This window comes from Giraffa tippelskirchi, chromosome 13, assembly GCF_054371585.1.
Source record: "Giraffa tippelskirchi isolate mGirTip1 chromosome 13, T2T-mGirTip1v1.2.pri, whole genome shotgun sequence".
In the NCBI taxonomy this organism is placed as follows: Eukaryota; Metazoa; Chordata; class Mammalia; order Artiodactyla; family Giraffidae; genus Giraffa; species Giraffa tippelskirchi.
In genome coordinates this window covers 59845062-59870036 of record NC_137287.1, presented here as the reverse complement: position 1 = coordinate 59870036, position 24975 = coordinate 59845062, and the positions used below count along the sequence as shown (strand labels likewise).

At 44.8% G+C, this 24975-nt stretch overlaps 1 protein-coding gene across 35 annotated transcripts in view; it reads right to left on the bottom strand.

The window, feature by feature from the left end:
- CELF2 (CUGBP Elav-like family member 2) overlaps positions 1 to 24975 on the bottom strand; it is a 316757-nt gene that overhangs the window by 150448 nt on the left and 141334 nt on the right. For 26 of the 35 annotated variants that reach the window (XR_014072471.1, XR_014072473.1, XR_014072472.1 and 23 more), the window contains one exon: positions 19001 to 19197. Coding sequence is in view for 28 of the 35 variants with exons in the window: in XM_081554036.1 (XP_081410162.1) it covers positions 19001 to 19197 (197 nt within the window). In the remaining 7 variants the exon portion in view is untranslated. Of the gene's footprint in view, positions 1 to 19000; positions 19198 to 19369; positions 19803 to 24975 lie in introns of those variants that run through there. The other 9 variants (XR_014072475.1, XM_081554052.1, XM_081554060.1 and 6 more) reach the window with 2 other exon arrangements.

The window sequence follows — 24975 nt, the reverse complement described above, 5'->3', positions numbered from 1 at the left end:
AAAATTCTTCAAGAGATGGGAATACCAGACCACCTGACCTGCCTCTGAGAAACCTGTATGCAGGTCAAGAAGCAACAGTTAGAACCGGACATGGAACAACAGACTGGTTCCAAATTGGGAAAGGAATACGTCAAAGCTGTATATTGTCACCCTGTTTATTTAACTTATATGCAGAGTACATTATGTAAAATGCCGGGCTGGATGAAGCCAAGCTGGAATCAAGACTGCAGGGAGAAATATCAAAAACCTCAGATATTCAGATGACACCACCCGTATGGCAGAAAGCGAAGAACTAAAGAGCCTCTTGACGAAAGTGAAAGACGAGAGTGAAAAAGTTGGCTTAAAACTCAAAATTCAGAAAACTAAGATCATGGCATCTGGTCCCATCACTTCATGGCACAGATGGGGACACGGTGCAGACAGTGAGAGACTATTTTGGGGGGCTCCAAAATTACTGCGGACAGTGACTGCAGCCATGAAATTAAAAGATGCTTGCTCCTTAGAAGGAAAGCTATGACAAACCTAGACAGTGTATTAAAAAGCAGAGATATCACTTTGTGGACAAAGGTCCATATAGTCAAAGCAATGGTTTTTCCAGTGGTCATGTACGGATGTGAGAGTTGCACCATAAAGAAGGCTGAGCACTGAAAAATTGATGCTTTTGAACTGTGGTGCTGGAGAAGACTCTTGAGAGTCCCATGGACAGCAAGGTGATCAAAGCAGTCAATCCTAAAGGAAATCAACCCTGAATATTCACTGGAAGGACTGATGCTGAAGCTGAAGCTCCAATCCTTTGGTCACCTGATGTGAAGAGCTGACTCACTGGAAAAGACCCTGACGCTGGGAAAGATTAAGGGCAGGAGGAGAAGGTGACGACAGAGGATGAGATGGTTGGATGGCATCACCAACTCAATGGACATGAGTTTGAGCAACCTCTGGGAGATGGTGAAGGACAGGGAAGCCTAGTGTGCTGCAGTCCATGGGCTGCAAAGAGTAGGATGTGACTTAGTGAGATGAATAACAACAGAGGAAATGGGAAAGACACAAAGCATGGAAGCTGAAATCCAAAGAGTGTTCGGGGAATAACTCGTATACCATTTAACGTTATTAAGCACCTACTGGATATAACACACTTCGCCAGGTGGTAGGCATACAGAACTGTCAAACACAACTCACACTCCAGAGGAGCATGCAGTCTGAGGAAAAAACCCAGGTAATTTTAATTAGTAATTTCAATTATAATTTATAATTGGTAATTGTAAATACAATAGTAATTGTAAGTACAAAGGACAGAGGCACACCCAGAGTGCTGGAGGAACTCAGGAGGCAGGGCAGTGATGGTTAGGAGCGTGGACTCTAAACACAAACTGCTTAGGTGTGAATCACCTGTCTGCCACTCATTTATGTGTTTGTTTTTCAAATTTCAGTTTTCTTTGGTATAAAATGGGCTCAATAAATGGTACTTGCATCAGAAGATTGTTGGAAGGGTGTAAGTTAAAATCAGATATTGTATGGTGTCAATATAAGCCCCTGGTGTAGAAGCTGGCACGTATCAAGTACTCTGCATAGATATTAGCTGTTGTTACTATTATTGGCAATACTACTGAGAAGTGATCCTGCTCTTACTGAAAGGTCAGTTTATTCTGAATGCAGGCTGCATGCGGAGGTGCTGCTAGGAGGCTATGCTGAACTGTGATGCTCACCTAACCTCTCTGCACTTCAGTTTCCTCACCTAGAGTAGACTGGGAACAACAAGAGCTTACTACTTGCCAGGTGTTGTTCTGAGTGCTTTATCTGTACGATCTCATTGCATCTGTGTTAACAGCCCTATGCATCTTGCTGATGAGGAAACTGAGGCAGGGAGGCATCAGGCAACACACAGAGAAAAGGTGGGGGGTGGTCAAAATGAAGGCACTTAATGGTCAAGGACTGTTCTTCTTCACCCCTGCACCTCACTGTCTTTCTGTTCTACAGTCATCCAATCCCAGAGTGTTTGACTGCAAACTGGCATTTTATTTTGCAGGTAAAGAGTACACAAGAGCTAAACATGCCATGGTGATCAGCCTAAACCAGGAAAAGGACACCTAATACACACACCTACGCGTCACATCTCCCATTTGTGTGGAGTTTGACAATTTATAAAATGCTTTCACTTACTTGATCTACTTTTCTTTCCTTCTGGCCCCAAATAGCCGAGCACCAAAAATGGACTAATAAACATGGTCTCCTGTAAGAGACACTTGAGTCCTGTGGATTTGTGGGTGTGGATAGATACTAACTTGGGGATGAGAAAGGACAGAGTGGGGGGCTTCCCTGGTGGCTAAGATGATAAAGAATCTGCCTGCAACGCAGGAAACGCAGATTTGACCCCTGGTCAGGAAGATCCCCTGGAGAAGGGAATGGCAACCAACTCCAATATTCTTGCCTGGAGAATCCCATGGTTAGAGGAACCTGGTGGGCTACAGTCCACGGGGTTGCAAAGAGTTGGGCGTGACTGAGCGATGAACGCTTAACAGAGACAGAGTGGAAATTTGTTTTGGAACAGTGCTGAGGGCTGATGGTGGGCTCAGCTCTTCCCAACACCTGGTAAGCTCTCCCAACTGAAGGCTTGGTTCTGAGCACCTACAAGATGCGATACAAGTTGGACAACTGAGACGTCCCTCCCCCTATTCGCACATTGCTGTTTTTCTGAAATTTTATTGGGTCAGGGAGCTTCTAAGGGAAAAATTTTATAGACTGTCTTTCCACCACACAAAGACACAGACACAGACACACACACACACCCTTTGCACTCCCACTGCACTGTCCTGTAGACACGGGCCACATCTTTTGTCTTTGTAACTCTAATACAGTAAGCCCCCTACATATGAGAAAGCTCCATCCTGAGAGCATGTTCATAAGTCCAACAAAGTTAGCCTAGGTACCCAACTAACACAATTGACTGTATAATACTGTACTGTAGTAAGTTTATACTTTTCACACAAATAACACATAAAAAAAACAAAAAATAAAGAAAACATTTTAAATCTTACAGTAGAGAACCCTGAAAAGTAATAGTCCAGTACAACAGCTGGCATACAGGGGCTGGCATCAAGTGAACAGGCAAGAAGAGTTACTGATGGGAGGAGGGAGAGGAGGTGGGAGACGGTGGAGCTGAAGGATCGTCAGCAGCAGGAGATGGAGGGCAAGCTGAAATTTCACTCACGCATCAACTGACGTTGATGGAACACATGTTCACATCTTTGAAAGTTCTCAACCTGAAGGTTGGTATGTAGGGGATTCACTATACACTGCACACTGCCTAGAACATAAGGCTCACAAACAATGTTCCAAGAATGGATGAAAAACTCCCTGCCTACCAGCAGAAATTCTGTAAAAAAAAAAAAAAAAAGGGTACATCAGTGTTGAGCCCAAGAGATGCAGTAGTCATTTTAGTCACTAATCCTGACTGCCTGGTCCATGCCAGGCCCTGGGCTAGGCACAGGAATTCGAGACACAAAAGATACAGTCGGCTAACAAGCTGTCTTCAGCAAATTGCATGAAAGACACTTATGAAAATAAGTGTTAGAAATTCCAAAAGATTTTCAAAGTGTGCCTGGAGCTTTGATTTTTACAAGACAGTATTATGTGCCTGTTATTATTTGAATGAATGCCACGAAAGAAAATGGGAGACTGAGTTGTCTTTTAAACTCCACATGCAATATTCAGGCTTAGATTCAAGGTCATATGGAACCCACATGGTGTAGGTAAAAAGGAGTGGGAGCCTTAGAAAAACCACCTCGAAGCGTGTGTTGGATCTTTAAGACGAGATCAGCAATTTCCCCCTGGCATTATCAGCTTTGCTCAAAATATCACTTAATCTTTGTCTCCGGCTCCTCTTCCAGAAGATGGGGGCGATGTTCCTGGGGGGCACGGAGGAAGCGGCCGGAGGGCAAGGGAGGATGTGATAGGGGTTTAACGGTTTCCTCACTTTGAAGTGTTCTAAAAATACAGCATTTTTCATTGCAAACATGTGATGGGCTATGTGTCAACACAGCATTTTGTGTTGCTAGGGCCGTCTGGCCAATAGTTGTACGAGTCTTTGTGCAGCTATTTAGCTAATGCAAGGGGAGAGAAAGCCGCAGAGAGACAGGCCCCACTCTGATCCGTAGAGCAGTCCCGGTGGGGCATCCTGAAGCCACGGGCAGGCCTTCCGACTACTGATGAGTCCAGGCTCCACAATCAGTCTCTGCCAGTGGCCAGAGACTCTCTCCTGCCTCTTAAACTGTCAGTTTTATTTGCCTGGGGGTTTTATCTGTGATGTAAAAGCCTGACACATCCCACTTCAACACTGTGCTCCGAAGTACAGATTAGAGAACAATTAGGAAGAGAGGAAAACCCAGAGACCCAATTAAAAAAAATGTGTCTTTACTTTATTCATTACCTTTTCGTACTCACTGGAAAAGACCCTGATGCTGGGAAAGGCTGAAGGCAAGAGGAGAAGGGGGCGACAGAGGATGAGATGGCTGGATGGCATCACTGACTCAACAGACATGAGTTTGACCAAAGTCTTGGAGATAGTGAAGGACAGGGAAGCCGGGTGTGCTGCAGTCTGAGGGGTCACAAAGAGTCAGACACGACTTGGCAACTGAATAACAAACCTTTTCTTAAGTCTTTTTCCACCTTCAATGGATCAGAGCAGAGCCTTGGCTCTTGGAAGCCTGGCCTTTTGCAAGGACGTGGGCTGGGCGGAGGGACCCACCCACCCGTTGACTACCTCCAGAGGGGAACACGACCCACACCGGACTTGCAAAACAGCTAAGGACTGTCACCATCTGACAGCTGTGTGGCGGCCTCCGTCCAATGAATGGGTGGTCACAATCCAGCTCCCATTAGGCAGGTGGCCCCTCCACAAAGAGAGCATCACGCTCAGCAGCCTGCTCGGCCAAGAGGACAGTGGACGGGGCATGGGAATTGTATCCACTTGTTCTGCTGAACCAGCCTGCTTCCTGGGTGAGGTGGAAGGGAGCCTGGGGGTAGGAGGGGAGGAGGGCAGTGGCTCTAGAGGCATGTTTGTGCCTCCTTTACAAAACACCTCGCCCCACTCCTCAGGTGTGTCTCATTTACCCCACTGGGTTTTGCCTTATGCAACCACCCAGTGTTCTTTTCTGAGACCAGCCCTAGACATGCTGACTTCAGTCGGGAGTGGCGGTGAGGATGTTGGTGGAGATGCAATGCCCGCCACATTCTCTCATCAGCCTCCCTTATGCTATGAATCAGGGACCACGTGTGAGGCAGAGGCTGCTGAGAAAGGTCCTCTCTCAATCTTTCCGGGGTTGACTAGCATTCTCACCCCAAAGGAACAAGTTATGGCTGATGCTAGAGAGAGAGGGAGTGCCGTCTACTGGACAACTCATGGGCATCTTGGAGCGCTAAAGCGATGAAAGCCCAGCTTGCTGCTCTGCCAGTGAGCAACCTGATTCCATCTAGAGAGTGAAAAAGTCAGCCTACATCCTCCCAGCCTAACGGAAGTGCCCCTCCCCCCAGCACAGGGGAAGGGCCCTCCACCGGGCACAGCAGCAGTGAATACATTAAGCAATGTTTTTTCATAACTCATGCAAACAGTTCTGCTTACATCCTCCTTTTAACAACCTGAAATTCTTTTTAAAATCTAAAATTCATGCACATAAACAGACAAAAACCAAACACCCAACTCAACAAACACCAACCGACCTGACCATGGAGAATCTTTAAGCAGCGACGCAGAACGTGACAAATAAGAATCTTGGGTCTTATCTTGACATCTTGGATTAGGTTGCAGGAACTCTATAACGTGCTAGGAAAACCTGTTCAGAAATGGTATCCAGGACTACACTACTTCTCGACTCAACAGAATGTAGGTCCCGCCTAAGGGATGCCTCAGGAATATAAGTTTTGTAGGGAGAAATGTTAATGTACGTGAAAGCGCACGTTAGCCAACATGCTTATCTCCTTCTCAAAGTGGTGACTCTTCCAATAATTACATTAATGGTAATTAGAAGTCATATCCAAAATGAGCTACCCTGCACAGGCTTCTGAAAGCAGCAGTGATGCTGGGTAGGGTGTAGCAGTGGGTTAAGAACTAGCTTCTATGTGAAATACCTTCTTGAGGATGGTTAGTCTAGTAAGCCTAGGGACTGCTGCCATGAAAATCAGGAAACTCTACTCCACTCATGGTCAGAAAACACACCTCTAATGCCAATCAACCATCTTCAAAACTGAGTGCAGCTGGTAACAAGATAGTCTGCATACAAGAGAATGAAGGCACTGGGGCAAATGTTTGAAAAAAACTCGTAAGTAATGTCGTATGGGATGGTAGTTTAGCTGCAATGTCAGCTCTGAACTGATTGTACAGAAACGTCTGAGTGCCAGAGACAAAAAACAAACTTGAAAAGCCCCAAACGGAAAGCCTAGGACAATATTAAACATGGTCTGATGTGTTGAGCAATTATGATGTGAGGCCCGCAGTCATTATAGAATGTCCCAGGAATCAGGACCAGAGCAAAAATGATCAGACATAGAATTATTCTGAAGAACTATTCTGAAAGAGTCTGTTGCCCTCCAGACTGGGTACGTTAGGATCCAGAATTCTGAACAACTACCTAGGTTTGGAATCTATAGGAGATCCTCTAAAATCTGAGTTGCAAAATATTTGTTTTACTGAATTTTACCCCGTTTCCCCAGCAATCACTGGTTTTTACTGACTACCCCTCCCCTGTCTCATGCTACCACATCCTTATCTTTCCCTACATAATGCAGATTTAAACTGCGTATAATATTTTCTAGCACACTCATTGAGAAAGAAGCATTAGGTTTATAAAAGCCCTTCCCAGACTCGTGGATTGTACCAGATCTTCCACATGGGTAAGAGCCCACTACTGTGGTCTTCTCTCAGCTCTGTCTTCTTCTCCCCCCCTACTCTGCAGAGCCCACATCCTTCCCTCAGTCCCCACCCTATACCAGGCACTGTACCAGGCAATTTACAGCCAATATTTTATGAATAATTTGCTTCTCAGAAGTCTACCATGCATACAATAATGTATACAGTGGAAGAAATGGTGTTCAAAGAGGTAAATTTCGAGTTACCAGAAAGTTCAAAATGTAGGGGTGTGTGTGTGAGTATGTGTGTGTTGTACATGGGACACACATACGCGCATACCTCCCCTGTCAACTGGATGCAGCTCCGCCAGGTAGGGGCCAGCCTTGTCTTCAGGACCTGGCACCAAACAGGGTGACATTGAGGGGGACAGTAAGGACCAGCTGACACACAACCATAGACTCAGTCATGCCAACAGGAGGCTGCAAAGTGTGTGCCCTCGGATTTAATGGAGAACCCTCAGAAAAACTGATTGAGTAAAACTTAGGCTGATCTCGTCCTCAACCCACTACGGGGAGGAGAAAGAAGGAAAAATAAGGCTGAGGAAAAAGGGTAAAGGGCGTACTAGGGGGTACATTGCTGAAAAGAAGAACCTCAGGCTCCCACCATCATACAAACTCGGGGTCCCCCAACCCCTGCTCCACCACTGTTGTACACACAGCACAGGGTGCTCAGCTCACGAGGCCTCCTGAGTGTCTGCATGCACACGCGCGTGCACACACACACACCCCCCAAGTGGTCGGTGATGACCCCAAGCTGCCTGGATGTTTCTAAAGGACTCATGTAGTCCTCCGTTTATTGCCAGTCAATGCTTTCTCTCCTGGTGGGGCCAAAAACATGGCCTGTTCATCTCTACGTTTCAGCAGTTAAGTACAATGCCTGGCACACAGTAGGTGCGTGTCTGACTCTGCGATCCCGTGGACTATAGCCTGCCAGACCCCTCTGTCCATGGGATTTTCCAGGCAAGAATAGTGGAGGGGGTTGCTATGCCTCCTCCAGCAGATCTTCCCGACTCAGGGATCAAACCCACATCTCCTGTGGCTTCTGCATCGCTGAGCCACCTGGGAAGTCCACACACAGTAGGTGCTGATGGACATTTGTTGCCGTGTGACGGGTCCATGGGTAAACATATGGCTAGTTTCCTGGGCCACATCTTTTATCTCTTCTATTGAATATTAAAATTCCACATTAAATGGGACCTGGTGCTTTCAAGGTTACTCTAAGCTCCAGATCCTTCTTACAAAAAAGGGAGGCACAAGGCCGCAGTGGGGAGAGCTGATCTGAGGACCACCCCAGGGGGGGCTGGAAGCAGCTGCCCCTACCCTCACCCTAACTTTCATTCTTTTCTCTAAGTTTACCACCTCCTCTGTGTAAAAGTTTGCTCCAACTCTACACTTGGCCTGCCGTATCAACATTTTAAGGCTAAGCCCCAGAATCCTGGGGTTTAGTATTAATTGAAAGAGCTTATCTACACACAGCCTCACTCTGTACCTTAGCGTCTCCCAAACTTCAATAGCATTCTCTTCTTTATTTTATTTTGGAGAGCACAGTCCATCTTTTTACGTTTCGCTACAGCCTTTCTCTCTTTTCATTCTCATGACTCCATGCTCTCGGGTCTTTTAAGTTCACCTTTGGGACCTCTCCAGACAGCCCACCTTCCTAGACCTTTGTGATTCGTGTTGCTTTGCCTCTGGAGCGTGTCCATCTCCTTGATGGAACTTCAATAACGTTTCCTCCTATGAGGTACCATGGCCTATATACGAGCAAAAAGCTCTGTGAAAAGGGGTGAGTTACTTGTTCCTTAACACTTGGCATCTGGCCTCTTCTTTTGGAACATTTAGCCTTTGGGGAACCATTTTGGACCATTCACTCGTCAGAAGCCTTGTTTCTTATGCCTCTTATCCCCTCTCCACTGATCTGATCGCTCCATACAATTATGATGTGGTTTCCATTAAACTACAGGGAGTTTGGGAGGCACTTTTTTCACCTAAAACTGAAAAGAAGGCAACAGGAATTGGCTGGCAAGAGACCACAACAGCACAGAGGACCCTGAAGACAATTTTGAAGAGACAGGTCTCCACCCACATGTAGGTTCTGAACTTGTTCTACAAACCTCCAATACAAAATGTTTTGGGTCACTTAAAGTGTGATGGGTGGATATTCTCTTTCAATCTCTTGATTCACTTCTCTAATTCCAATTTATGATTCTCTAATAAAAATGAGAAAATTATATTCCTTTATTCTTCCAACTGATCACTGCCGCAAGTATATTTCTCCAGTTGGGTTTCTCCAACTTGAATTAATGGAAGAACATGGATACTACATTGGGGACATCTTTCTCAGTCATTTACATAGAGAGTGAAAAAGTATTGATCCTAATATCAATTCCTGTGGCGTTTAGATTGCCATCCCCATTCTCCTGGAACCACTAGTTTTTTTTTTTTTTTTTTTTTACCATTATAACCTGTCCGTCTTCAGCCAAATAACTCCCTTTTCCATTTAGAGCAAACCTACTTCTTTGCTCGCTGTTTGTCTACGTGACTCAGTGAAAAACGGGCTTGTGAAATCATAATCCATCATTCCACACATGCCTTTTTTTTTCTGTCCTCCTTTCTCCAGCACATGTACTCATCAAAGCAGATTTGAAAATATCTTTGGACATTTGAAGTCCCTGATTCTTTACTATATTTAATTGGTCTACTTCATTGCAAATTTCTCTAGTGAGATAACTAATTTCTAACTGATTTTCCCCTGCATTTCAGAGGATGGGTCAGAACATACTCAATTCTCTTGACCAACACTGTTATCTATCATTTCTGCTACCAGAGCCTATAAAAAACCCATATCAATCATTTGGTCACTCATTATTTTAGCATTCTACTCTTCCCCATTTGACCAACTCTATTTCCATCCTTGTTTGGTTTCCGTTGGTTTTGGAGGTCACAATGATTGCATTTATCCATGATGGGTAATCCTGGACATATCACTTATGTCCAATGGGAAGGAGGATTGTTCTACCACGAGGTTTGGACTAGCCAATATCAGATAACAAAACGTTGAGAATGGACTGTCTCAGGATCAGTGAAACTGGACAAGGAATATACATCTCATGCCTAAATTATGGTAGCATTTGGGATCACAGGTTCAAGAGTGAAAATTCAGTCTTTTAAGAAAATCTACAAACACAAGGTTAAAAAAAGGGGGGGAGCTAATTGTGCTAACAGCATGGTATATTTTTATCATGGTTGGGATGATTAAAGATAATATATTATCTATAAAGCTAATGCTTCATAAAGTATGTGATGATTTCATTTATATTTTTAATGCTAGCATTTCTAAACACTTCTAAAATAGGACATAACCATGGCTGACTGGAAATTTTAATTAGAAGCCAAGATGGAAGAAGAAGGAAAGTCAACCTTTCAACCCGATGGCCTGACTATCTGGGGTCCTTGGAGTGAAAGAGAGAAGAGCCAAGGTCAGGCTAAGGCCATTCCCAGGTAATGCCTGCGTTGTGCAGAGTAACCAGCAGCATTACTCCAGGGAGAGCACTTCTCTTTCTGGCTAAAACACTGGACTTCCCATTTCCAAAGACTGGTTTCATAATGACCATAAGGGCATGGTGAGCCAGGGTGGTACAACTGCATAACAGATGGTGAAGCATCTCTGATGTGGAGACATCTCCTCGGGTGCAAATAAAAAGGCAAGTCAGACTTCCAGGTAGGAAAATTATCAATGCATCCATGGGAATTGTGAGTTGTGAGACCTCCTAAACTTGGCTTTTTCAGTCAACCTCTAACATGTGTTGGAGGGATTCAAACAGAAGCCAAGAAACCCTAGGTTTACAGTTTATGGCAAATTTCTACCCCAAGGGCCCATTCTCCTTTTGTTTAGAGCCTGTTTTCTTTATTCTTTTGACACTTTAATTCCAGAAATACAAATCTACAGAGGACAAGATGACTGGGGACCAGCGCTGATGTACCAGACAGAGAAGAAGAAAACAAAATGGTGAGAAGCAACCTTAGGTTAATTTCATTTCTTCTTTGATCCTGGCCCAGTCTCTGTGTGTCCTCTGGATCTCTCTCCTGCCCCTTCCTCCTCTTTTTTTCCCTCCAGAGATGTAAGGATCAAAATGTACCCAGGACAGATTATTATCTGCCAGGGTAGACGCCGCCCTTCTGATATAAATAATGGAAATTCAGGCTGAGATAGACAAGTATAGCCCAATCTCTGGGCATGGAGTATGGGGTATTTAAAAGGACTCCTTCTTGCTATGATTTCATCAAGGCTCACTTAACATTTCTCTTTCATTTATCTCAGTCAGTTTCTTGGGTGTAGTCTACGTAAGCTACAATAATTTAAGACTCCCCACTTCAAAAGACTGAATTGTTAATTTTTAAAAAAATATAACCATATGCTAAAACTGATGAATCTACCTCTCCCAAGGATGTGATAAAGTCTCCTGCAGGCTTGAATATAAAGCTTCTGACTGCATCTCATATTTATCCTGCAGGACCTCGGTCAGACAACAATGAAAGGATGTCATGATACGTTACACAGCAATTTCTGTTAACATAAAGTTAATTCAGAGTGAAAGCACCCTTCCTGTGGGGCACTGAGGCAGCACTAACATAACTGGTACTGTCCCAGACAATCTAGGGCAGACTGCCACCCTCGTTTGAAAGAAACTCAGGGCAGAAATCCTATCTCCGTGTCCATTAAAAATGTAAAACTGGTTCATCTTCCTGTGTTCTGAATTCTTTCTCAATTACCGATTTTGGGAGGAAAGCGTTGAAATAAACTGGCTCCAAGGACATTTCTACTACCCAAGGGAAGTTTCTGAGAATCTTCAGGAAAGAAAGCAAAGGCAAGGAACGTGAAAATGAGCCTTTCTGCTCCCACTCCAGCCCCTCAATATTCTTCCTCAGATAACAAGGTCAAAGGTGCTCTTCACAAGCCTTGCATATTTTGAAGAAGAATTAAGGTTATAAGATGATCAACTCCCTTTGGACTCTACCAGCAGCATCCCCACTGCTTTGTCCTCCCACTGAATATATACAACAACTTGGAGGTAGGCATTATCACTCCCTGCAAAGGTACAGAGATTGAGGCTGGTTCTCTAGACTAGTCCATGATAATAAACACCAGTTTTAAGTCCCATGGCTCCAGGGCCTGCTCTCATTCGAGCCCAGAGGAATGTTCTAGACTCTAGGCTGTCTCGCCAGATTCTGAAATAAAGACAATTAGCTTTGGTGCTTTCCACCCTTCTTTTCCTCCTCTTCATCTCCCCTGTTCATTCCTTGACATCTCATTCTCCAGGACAACTTTTCCAATGTATTGAACTGGGAAGAGAGGAGGATGAATATAGATTTTATGAATGAATTCCTGAAGACTGAAATAAGGGCATTAAGAAGGAAAAAAGCAACTCATATTCCATCACCTAAGATCAGTGGAGGGAAAAGAAAAGGATGAAATCACCCAAAGCGAGCCCTGGCACCTCTCCAATTGCAGCCTGACCAACCAGGAGATGAAAGGGCAAAAGCTGCTCTTTTGAAGCTTAAAGGTAATCCCCCTTCCCTGAGGAGCCGTGAATGTGACTTTTATTCCACCCACCCTGGACTCGACGTGCTGGAAGGGCTGCAGCTGCATGGTGGTTACGCCATGGCCCCCGAGCACATTTCAAGAAAAAAGGAAGTTCTGTTTTTCAGGCCTCTGGCACGGAGCACTAGTCATCGCAAGCCACTTCCCCTTCCCAGTTCTCTTTTAGCTGAGAAGTCAAAGAGAGACAGTAAAAATGTGATGGGTGAGGCACTGGTCAGGGCCAAGGGTCTGCTTCTGCCTCCCCATCTCAAACATCAAATGACTATTCTAGCCACTCAGCACAGGATCCGAAGAGTTCCTTCTAGTAAAATCAGAATAATAATACCTTACTGGTGGAGCTTAGAGAAATATAACTTAGCATTCATTAGAGAGTAGGTTTTTCCAGGGTGCTGGGATCCTGGGGTATAATTTTGATTAAAATGGAAACTGCAAGAGTGATGCTCCAAGGCGCACAAATTTATGTACCACTTACAGGTTCTGAGTTTGGTGTCACTGGACACCATTCCCACAACCTGCTGCCCCTTGCACTGTATGTCATTCACCACCTCCACCCCCTAGCTCTTCTTTCTCCCAGACCAGAGCTACCCTTTGTTTTCACCAGCTTCTCCACCTGAGATGTCAGTGAATATCCTGATGCAACGAGTACGCTTCCTGACCTCCAGCCGCATCTCTCCAGCTCACTCACTGATGGACAGAGAACCACAACTGCCAGGGCCCGCTGTAAACAGACACAGCCTGAGGGTGACTGCACTGTCCTCCAAGTTCAATAATCCCCTTATTCTTTCCCCTACTGGATTTTCCAAAGCCGTCATTTTACACCTTTTCTTAAGTCTTTGATTCCATCTAGACTTCTCAGAAACGGACTACCTCTTGAGAAGTCCAAGAGCATGTGTGCTGAGTCTCATCTCAGAACAAAATTTGCTCTGGTGTTACTTTGTCCCAACGACCCCACTGTCTCGACTGAAGCATCTCTTCACCCGCTGACACATGCTCTTCAGCCACTCCTTGCATCCCTTCCAGGACCCTGAGCCCCATCTACCTTGCACTAACTTTTTTCGCTCTATCTTCTTACCTTTGGCTCAAAAAAAAAAAAAAAAAAAAAAAAAGTGCCGCTAAGCTTTCTTTCCTTTCATTCTGACTCCCAGAAGAGGTAGTCGCCACTCATATCCCCACATGGAAACTTACATGATCCCTCTTCCCAACCTCCCCCATCCTTCTGAAATGTTCCCAGGTCCTCCAATCACCAAATACAATCACTTTCCTTGGCCTACATTCTGCCCAACTCTTCTGAGGCACCTCAGGCTCGATGTGATCAACACTAAACTGACCACCTGGCTCCCTGTCGGCTCCCACCTGCTGACTCCTTCCCCAGTCAGGCCACAACCTCCCAACTGTTACTGCCCCAAAAGAGTTCTCAAGTCCACTTCCTCCCACATGATTACATCTTGGTCACTTGGTTTCTCCCTCTCCGTTGCCATGACAGTGTCCTGTCCAGGCTCCACAGACTCTCTGACACAGGCCACCAGGGTCCTGGCCACCCTCCCTGTTGCTGAAATACCTTCCCAGTCCCTTGGCTCTCTAAGAAATAAAATGTAAATATTTTGGCCTGAGATATAAGCTCTATAGGAACTGACCCTAGCCTTCATTTCTAAGCCTCCTCCTCATCCCTTCGTCCTTCATTTTCTATATTTCACATTTTCTCTGAACTCTGGGAGAATGCACAGTTCCCAGAACCCAACCTGCATGTTCTCCTCTCCACGCAAGAATCAGGCCAGTCCATCTACTTGTATGTTCAATATTGTCTTTGTTCAGTCACTAAGTTGTGTCTGACTCTTTGCAACCCCATGAACTACAGCACACCAGGCTTCCTTGTCCTTCGTTATCTCCTGGAGTTTGCTCAAATTCATGTCCATTGAGTTGATGATGTCTTTACTTACTCAAATCTTATTATTTCAAGACTCGGTAAGGATGCCATTTTGTCCTATTTCCTTAGTTGCAAGTTATTCATCCCTCCTCTGAACCCCTACAATTCAAATATGCTCATCTCTTTCTTGTTTACTCTCATCTCACATTCTCTTACGTCATAGTGATCTGTGTATTTATTTGCCTCACTGTCCCTATTGGATCTCAGGGACAGTGATGATACTAACAACTGTCATAACAACCAGCACCATAGTGAGCTCCTACCACAGTCCAGTTCTGTGCAAACATGAGGTTTCTCCATCTCAGCAACCCACTGAGGACTGTCTCCATTTTCAGCTGAGATTAAGTAACATGCCCAAGGCCAGCATGTAGTAAGTGATGGAACTAGAAACTGAATTGAGGTTTGCTGAGGTCAAAAGCCATGCTCTTAACTACTATACAGTATTCCTTACTACCTTTACTCGACCAATAACTGCTCAATAAAACACATTCTTCCTAGGACCTCAGAGGTGTGATGGTTTACTGAGCCAGGTTCCCCAGAGTTGCTGAGGCTGCTCAGTGAACACATACATTTATGTGAGAGAAGAAACAGTTTAGGTTCCCTTAAAGGATATTTTCAAAAATAGAAAAAAGTTTTCATGCCTCAAGATTAAATAGCACATCACATACAAAATGAGAGGAAAAACCTAACTCACCTGTATTAGGTAAATGCCTGATTCTGTCTCCTTTGGAACCACTGATGTCAGTAATGCAATACATCAAGGCCACCCTAAAAAGCCTTCGATAATTTAAACCATGTTTAGAGAGAGCCTCCAAATTTCTAATTTCTGAGGCTCTGACATCAGCCCCAGGAAAACAGGACAATTTTACTATGTTAACAGAGTCAGATCCAGTGTAAACGTGCGCTCATTGTATTACCTATGAACACAAAAGTAACGTATGACACACTTGGGTCTCTGTGTAAGGAAAAGTGGTGATGGTTGATCTCTATGTATAAGCGGCTAAGGGCTGTAATCCTCCCAAGAGGAATGTCATTATACAGCTCAAATCCCATCACAACAAACACCGTTACAACAGAGATGTCTGTATAACAAAAACCCTTCCAAGCTTTGGCTGACAGCCCATGTACTTCAAGCAATATCTGATGTGAGACCTGGAGTTCACAGTACTGGGAACTGACCTATATTGGCAAAGGTAAGACCTGAATGATTTCAGCTGTGACTTCTACCCCATGATGCCATGAGTTGCAGTGATGTATAATCTCAACCCAGGAGTACAAAAACTAAAGACAAAGACAGAAGCAAAATCAACCCTGTTCTTGAAGGGCAAAATTCCTGCCTTTCACTTGGGGAACCCTTAGAGAAAGGACCTCTGACCCAATCCTGAAATAAAGCAGACCAAGGGCTTCCCTGGTGGCTCAAGAAGTAAAGAATCTGCCTGCAAAGCAGGAGACCTGGGTTTGATCTCTGGGTCAGGAATATCTCCTGGAGAAGGGAATGGCAATCCACACCAGTATTCTTGCCTGGGAAATCCCATGGATAGAGGAGCCCGGCAGGCTATAGTCCATGGGGTTGCAAAGAGTCGGACATGACTGAGAGGCTAACATACTTTCACTTTCAAGGCTGGATGTGGCCTCATCTCATTGAGAAGCGAGATGGAGTGGCCCATGAAGACAGATGCTGCTACTGCTGCTGCTAAGTCGCTTCAGTCGTGTCCGACTCTGTGCGACCCCATAGATGGCAGCCCATCAGGCTCCACCGTCCCTGGGATTCTCCAGGCAAGAATACTGGAGTGGATTGCCATTTCCTTCTCCAGTGCATGAAAGGGAAAAGTGAAAGTGAAGTCGCTCAGTCGTGTCCAACTCTTAGCGACCCCATGGGCTGTAGCCTACCAGGCTCCTCCGTCCATGGGATTTTCCAGGCAAGAGTACTGGAGTGGGGTGCCATTGCCTTCTCTGGAAGACAGATGAACTGGGCTCAAATTTCTACTCTGATGCTTACTAGCTGGGTAAACTAGGCTACATCTCTTAGTTTTTTGTGATCCTCATTCTTCTCATCTGTAAAATGTGACTAGGACCATCTGCTTTCAGGATTCCAGTAAGAATTAAATGAGATAACTATACAAAGCTCTTGGAGAAGGAAATGGCAATGCACTCCAATATTCTTGCCTGGAGAACTCCATGGACAGAGGAACCTGGTTGGCTCCAGTCCATGGGGTCACAAAGAGTCAGACATGACTGACTAACACACACAAATGTACAAAACTCCTGACATAGAGCCTGGTGTACAGCATGGGCTGAAAAAAAGTAAGTCCCCTTACCAAGTCTCCCTTTCTCTCCAAGACTGTGGGCAGATGCAAACTATTTAAATGAAGTTAGTTATAAGACTGAGTGAATGAAGTTAAAATATAAAGTCACAAATATAGCCTGGTAAAGATACTGCTCAGAGGAACATGGGGGAAAAGAGAGCAAATAGTATAAGAACTAGGCCAGGTACAGACACTTACTTGTCTTAGAGAAAGGTCTTCTTGGCTAAAGTAGGACACATGTAATCAAAAGCTAAACTGCACGTAACCAGGTGTTGTAACAATAAAGCTTTGATCACTGTGTCAGAAGTCATTTTGAAAAATGCTGAATAAACCGAAATTTGCAGGCATATTTTTCTAGTCAAGGATGAACTGTGGTTACTGACTCCCAAGCACCGGTTTACTGCCTACAGCCTAGTTTTCTGTGGGGGCTCTTCCAGAAGGTGGGAGGGCCCTTCTTAGCTAAGTCCTCAGCTTCAGCCCATTCATTATACTGTCTTTGGATACTGTAAAAACATTAAAACACATTCTAGTCTTCTTCATTTGGGAAATATGTCAGTAAAGAGTTTAGAAATATGATCAATATTAGGGATATGCCCTATTTGTGATATTTTTAACCCTCTTGACTTTGAGATACCTAATTTATATTTTTAAATTATGGGACAATCAAGTATGTGGTGACAAAATTCTTATATATATTCTTTTGAAAACACCCTTGGTATTACATGACAGTTTTTAAGATAGAAAAGTAGAGTCCTATAAACATAATCTGAAGGCATGCCTGTTCACCTTTATAAAATAGATATGATCTAGGGGTTTTACTTTGGTCACCTAATGCAAAGGGCCAACTCATTGGAAAAGACCCTGATGCTGGGAAAGATTGAAGGCAGGAGGTGAAGGGGACAAAAGAAGACAAGATGGTTGGATGTCATCACCCACTCAATGGACATGAGTTTGAGCAATCTCTGGGAGATGGTGATGAACGGGAACCCTGGCATGCTGCAGTCCACGGGGTCACAGAGTCAGACAAGACTGAGTGACTGAACAGCAACAACAAGGGGTTTCAAAATTTTTCGAACGTTTCCAAAAAGTCCTATCAGACCCTCAGCAACTACAGGGAGCGAGAGACGGCCGAACGTTTCTCGGAGTCAGAATGTCAGAGTTCCAACAATGACTTAGTAGCCCTTTGCCTTGACAGTAAGGAAAAGGCTCAGAGACGAGAATGGGCTAATGTTCATGTGTTCAACTGAAGTGTGTGCACAAGCCATACGTTGAGCTTACAGGAGCTCTTATAAGAGGAAGCAGAGAAAAAAGATAACAAGCCAGACAGAAGTACCAAGTTGCTGCAGGGAAACAGCAACTGTGAGACTCACAAAGAGATGGAGGAGCCCTGGGTAGGAAGACCAAGAGATCCAGAAGAGAGAAACAATTATCGAAGCGAGGTTAAAACATGGACAGAGAACAGATGATAGCAGCAGAGGAGATACTGTAAATTCATTTCTACACAGAGCTCATAATGGGTGACTCCAATATCCAGAAGCTTCAACCCGGAGAGATGTTTTCAGCCTCTATTTAAGAATGGTGCCTCCCTCCCCATCACCCTCAACTTAAAATGGAGGCAGTGACAGCCTTCAGATTGCACACGTGAATCTTACCCCTGCTAAGGGCGTAAACCACAAGCATTTCTGAAGGTGCGCTAACTCTTTCAGGCCACTAGGGTGCTACTTCCCGCTCCCCAAAGGCACACTTCATTTAATGATCCCCATCTAGACCCCAAGAATTAATGTCCCTCCTAGAAGTGTACCCTTTATTCCTTACACCACTGCTTACTGCTGTTTATAAGGTACTTCAAGATCCCCACAGGCTATGGAAAAGTGAAATGCAATTGTAATTACATGGGCAGTAACAGAAAAGTGGGGGGAGGGGGGGGCCGGTAGAAAGAGCTCCTGAAATGCAAGGCTAAGAAACACTATTCCTCTGGGAGGCCAGCCACTCTGCTCAGAAGAGCCTGCGCTGCCTAGAAAGTGACCTCAGGGAGGAATCACGCGCCTGGACAGAGGCGCGGCCACCCCCTGCTCCTCCCTCCCTGCATCCCAGGCCAGCTGGTCCACCTGTCCGAGAGGCAGGCGGGGGCGCTGGGAGGAGCCCTGTTGGCCACAGCGTACAGGGGCAGCCAGGCGGGTCTTTCTCACCCTCCTCCCTTCCCGTGAATAACCAGGACCCCCACCCCAACCCCTGCGCCTCTGACCCCACGCGCGCGCACCCTGCTGTCTGTACCTTTACTCTGGGGAGGGTTCTGACTCCGGTCCCGGAGGACGTTGATCTGGTAGACGGCTCCGTAAGGCTCAAAAAGTTCTTTCAGCTCCTTTTCTGACCAGGACCGGGGGATCTGTCCGACAAACATCTTAATGGCATCTGGGTCTGGTTGGTCTGAGTGATCCAAAGCGCCGTTCATCTTGTTGGCTGTGCCGTTACTGTCAAAAAGGGAAGCGGGAGCCAGAGTTAGGGCTGCAGGGCGAGGGACAGGAAGACAAAAAATCGGGGGTGGGGTGGGGGCAGGGAGGCGGAAGGAGGAGGAAGAGGAGCACGGGGCAAAGTGCCTAATGAGTCGTGGAAATGTGATGAACTAAAACAAAGCACAGGCACCATTAGGTTGCTCCTCAGCAGCCGTGGTGCGGGCTCTCACTGCAGGCTGCTGTTCGGCACCGTTGCCCGAGCCTGGGGCAGCGCCCCACCGGCTGTCACCCGGGGCGTGGACATCTTGAAACCCGGCTCGGGAGGCAGCTGCAAGTTAAGTGCAGGTCTCGCTCTGCGAGGCTGCCATCAATGCATCCGCAGCGTTATCAGTCCCACACTGGCTCTCGTGTGGAAAGAAAGGCAAGGTTGGATTTCTGCTGCCTTTCCCACCGCCACCCCCTCCACCCTCCACCCCTTTTGGGAGGTTTTTGGAAGACAGGAGAGAGGTGGTAATAATAAAGTCACATGAAAAGAAAATGAAACACTTGGCAGTCCGTCAGATGACTAATGCAAGATGCTGGTGATGAATTTGCAGAGCGCGCGAGGCATCCATGTGTGCATCAAATTAGTACGTTGTTGCTGCTCAGAAGAGAAAGTGCTCCAGCAATGCGGCTGGGTGCACCCGATTGGCTGCCCATGCTGGAGAAAAGGGCCCTGGCGGGGAGGGGGGCTCCCGTTTAAAAAGCACATTGTTTATGGGGCCCGGGCACAAAGGCTTTAATTCAGAGAGGCAAAGGCGATCACAGAATTGCCTGCTTTGTGATAGGAGGGGGAAAAAAAAGCAGTCCCAGAAAGTTGAGTTCTCGCTAAAGGACACTGAATATTTCAAATCTTTCACACTCCATAAATTGCTCTCTGTATATCTGACATCCAGATGTTGCACTTGAGTTCTAAACAATCACACGTTTAGGAGAGAAAAGAGTAAAGTCTGCCTTTCCTTCTCCCAGCTTCAATAAATATTTGGGGCCAATACAAAGAGCAAAGACCATAAGCTTTTACGTATCAATCTTCCTTAATGCTGTTTTCCAAAACCCTCATTTGAAAGAGAGAATGCTTGTTCAGAATCTGCAATTCTAGTCACCAACACGTAAAAGGATGATGAAGGCATTCATATTTTACTTGGATCCCCCCACCATTTAAGCTGCAGTAAATAATAAAGCAAAGCCACATACTACTCTTTTCACCTTCCCCCACCCATCACCCCCCAATGCACCCTAAAGCCACCTACTCTGCCAAAAGTGACAAGGCTGAATTCCCTGAGCAGCACTGATTTGCAGTACTAATCCTCAGTCTGTGAAAACATATAAAATGCACTTAAATTCAGCAAACACAGAACCTACAGAGCCATGTTCATGACTGCCCCTCAACCCCAGCCTCTAGCCCAGGAGGCAGAAAGGTCAAGAAATGGCCACATGGACTAAAGCTTCACTGAAAATGGTCTCTTCACTGGAGCCTAGGGTAACAGTAAGGAGGTTTTCAAAGATCTTAAGTAGGTTTCTTTATTTCAGTCAAAAACCCTCAGAGCACCTTAAATTTGCTGCAAAACTAGGCTAGTCCTGAGCCCTTGGGGGAAAAAAAGACACTGATGGCTAACAAACAACAGCAGTAAAACTTATGGAAAGGAGAAATTCTGAATTCAATTTAATCCAGAGAGGAAAATGATGGTAAACACTCTTCAACTAGGTCCTGGCTTCAATTTCTGTTTCTCCTTATCCCCCAATTTACCACTCTCTCTCTATTTTTTTTTAATCCTTGAGATAAACAATCAGACTAACTTGAAAGCACTTTCAGAGCTTTCTCTAATCAACCTTATTGTATAAAAAAAAAATGTTCTACTGAATACAATATTGAGCACAAAACCTTCCTTCAACAATTTAGGTGTAATGTAACGCTTGTTTATATTAGAGCTGGAGCGTTTATCTTCTTCCCATGCACCTCGACTGCTTTTCAAATTGCCCTCCGGGAATTCAATAAACACTTTTAACCCCACAGGGCTGACTCTGGCAAGAAGGAGGTGGCAGAGCCCCACGCAGAACAGAATGTAGCGCTCATAGCTCGTTGAGAGCTGAGAGTGTGGCAAGACTTATTTCTGGGACAGGAAGGGCCTGTGGTTACTGCTGTTGACAATTAGCTAGAATGAAAAGAGGAAGGCATTGCCACAGGTCCCAGCTAACAGAGAACGGAAGTTCAGAAAATGGGGCTCCTGCATCTCCTCTGAACAGAGTTAACACAACAGACGGATCAGGTGGCAGCACACTGGTCCTCATACCTCAACTTAGAATTCTAGAGCAAGTGTTCTTTCATGGGTCTCCAAACGAGGGGTCATTTCTACTTTCTCAAAAAAAAAAATACACACTCCCTGGGGTGCATAGGGAGAGATACCATGAAGAGGGGCTTATGCTTCATCTTTTGGTCTTTACGTTGGTGAGTGTGTATTTAAAATCCCTGCCCGTCAGTCATCCTTCACGGACGCCTTTAGACTTCTTGTAAGCTGATGCAGGTGGGGGTTGGCACTTGGGGTCTGAATTCTGGCACTATCATTTCCTAACTGTGCTGCTCTGGGCCTCAGGCTCTTCATCTGTAAGATGGGAACAACAGACTTCACCTCTGTTGAGTCATGTGCTAACTACAGGATGTGGTCCCAAGTTAAAAGTGTCTAATAGGTGTCAGCTGTTGCCACTGTTAATCTTTTCTGTGCACTTGTGATGCACTAGAAATGAGTGACCACTACAAGTCTACTTTTCAATCCAAAGTTTTTCACAGTGTGGACTCAAACACAATTCATATCCTAAGTAATAATAATAGGCATCTTCCAGTGAGCAATTCTAGGCAAGATACCATGCTAGGTGCTTTACATATATTATCTAATCCTTTTACCATCTCTATGAGAAATTTTTCAGATGCAGATATCTAAGAAATAATTTCCTTTTCTAACATTACCAGTTTATACATTGTAGAAGTAGAATTTGAACATAGGCCCAGTGGGCTCCAAAGCACAGAGTATCTCTAAACCATCATGTGGCCAAGTATTGTATAAGGTCTGTTTTGGGCTGTGAGTGAACAGCTTGTGGAAAATCTATGAGAAGACAAGGCCAAGGGCAAGACCTACTGGTTCCCTGGAATCACGCTGCCAGATAAAAGGCAGCACTAACAAACACATACACACATCTTTCCTCTTTTGGTGTATGAGAATCAGGGTGCAAAGATGGAACTTAAGAGTCTATTAAGACTAGACTACAGCCCACACTTTCTCCATAATCATACAAAGCGTCTCCAACTCCGGAGACTGCCTCCCTTTCTATTCCCACAGGATCCCATGAATGAGCACCTCTCCTCCCTATCTGAATCCTTTTCCAACTACCTGTCCATTTTGCAAACAAATGTTCCAAAGGTCTGCATCAAATGCTAAGAGCAGGACTATCCATTAACTAAGTCCAACAACGTCTAGTTGTTACACAAACTCACAGCAAAGGCACATCTTCCTGATCGAAGCATCAGTGGTCCTATCCCATCGATGACCCCTGTGTTGCTGAATCCCATGCCCTGGATCCCGATGGTATGTTATCAGGAGCCTGGGTAACTTAGTTCTAACACACGAGCTCCTACTTCTTTGGACTTCCAACTTTCTTCCTGGCTGATATTCATCTCTATCGGAGACTTACTGACTTCTTTTGTCCTCATGGGGCTATAAGAGCTGATACTTCTAAGAAGCCAGAAATCATGTGTGTGACAGTTAAATCTTTTGGGGTACTTGCCAGAGGCCACAGGGAAATCAGTTCGATCTACACAGAAGGGTAATTATGGGAACAGATACCCCAACTCTCACTAAGACTTTTAGTAACACCTATTTATTGCAATCTGATCTTGGACTTAGGAATTAGACTAGCTCCCTTCCCGCCCTCCCTAGTGATCCTCAGCCCCCAGCACAGGGCAGGAATTAGATTCAAATTCAAAGATTTATTGACAGCCTACTCTTCGCCAAACAACTTTTCCAGGTATAGGACACAAGAGCACCACAACAGCTCCACAAAGATGAAATTATTATCCTCGTTTTGGAAATGAAGCAACTGAAAGTCATAGAGATAAAGTGACTTTTCCAATGTCACCTCCCTAACAAGAGGTGTCTGCAGAATCTGAACACAGTACACAGAATCCAGACACAGTAACAAAGGCCAACAGTTACTGCTTAATAGTCCGTGAACTGGGTTTCTTGAGGGTAATGTTTCCTGTGGACTCAGTGGCTGCTGGCAGGCCCGAGACACAAGCCCATACATCTCTGCTGGCACCTCACCTACAAACTATGATACTATCCTGGGTGTCAATTCTACTTTTGCTCTTGGCAAAGTGCCACGTAAGGTTCCTCCAGGCCAGATGCCACATGGAATCGGACCATGAGTTGGAGAGCACTAAAGCCAGCAGGCACTGGTGGTATCGATCTCAGAGCAAAGATGAAAATATGATGATGTTGGGGGGAAAATGATAGTGCTTACTCTTTGCTTTAAGTGCTGGCACTGACCTACTTCCCTACTCTATTTTCGAGTAGAGAGAACTAGAGCAACAGAGGATATGCAAAATCTTCTGAGGTTCCTCTAAGTAGCAAAATATTACAGAAATTATAATAACTAATTCAATGCATTTTAATTATTGTTATTAACTCCAGGATGCAAGCTTTTATGAAGCCCAGGGAATGCAGGCTTCTTTTTGGAGAATGCAAACAAAATAAATGATATTTCTATTATTTTATCTTGTTCCTTGGATAGCAACTTTCTGTATTCTATCTCCCTTATCTATATAAAAGAAAGAATAACAAACTTACAAAGTGGCTATGAGAAATCCCAAGTGGCTATAAATAATTTTATAAAAGTTGAAAAAAATGAAATAAAATGCCACCGTCAGAAGATATACCAACCTGAAAACAACACAAAAAGATGCCTTGTCTTGGAAAAATTTTGGATAAAATTAGCTAATCTCTTTGGCTGTTGTTGTTTAGTCACTGTCATGTTCAACTCTTTTGCGACCCCATGGACCATTGCCCGCCAAGCTCCTCTGTTCACGGGATTTTCCAGGCAAAAATACTGCAGTGGGTTGCCATTTCCTTCTCCAAGTGATCTTCCTGACCCAGGGATAGAACTTGCATCTCCTGCTTGGCAGGCAGATTCTTAACCACTGAGCCACCTGGGAAGCCCAATCTCCTTGGTAGTTACTAAAATAGTTTTATTACTCCATACTTTTTTTATCCATCTTACTTTTTTTTGTTCCTTGGGACTTCCTGTATCAGTGCTGCCAACTGTGTGCAATGATGGGAATGGAGCCTACACAATCCAATATGGTAACCATGGGTTACATGTGGCTACTACACACTGGAAATTACTGCAACTGAAAAAATGAATTTCAAAATTTTACTGTAATGAACTTAAATAGATCTAGATGTAAATGTAAGTGGTTTATTTTTTAAAGACAAATAGAGAGTTGAGATTCACCAAAATATTTCATCAGAAAGTTGTTTCGGGTAAACAGAAATGAGGGGCCAGGAATGTGACACCAATGCTTGAGTCACCCAAAAGTTATTAAGTCAGTTGGCAGTGGACTGGCCAGCCTGGGTTCTTGTCTTGGCTCAGCATCAAATTGACGGTGAGATCCCAAGGTAACAGTGTAACCACTCAGTCTCCTTATGTGTAAGAGAGACACCACGGTCCCCATATGGCTCTTTGTTTCTCCGATTCTGCAAGTGTCTG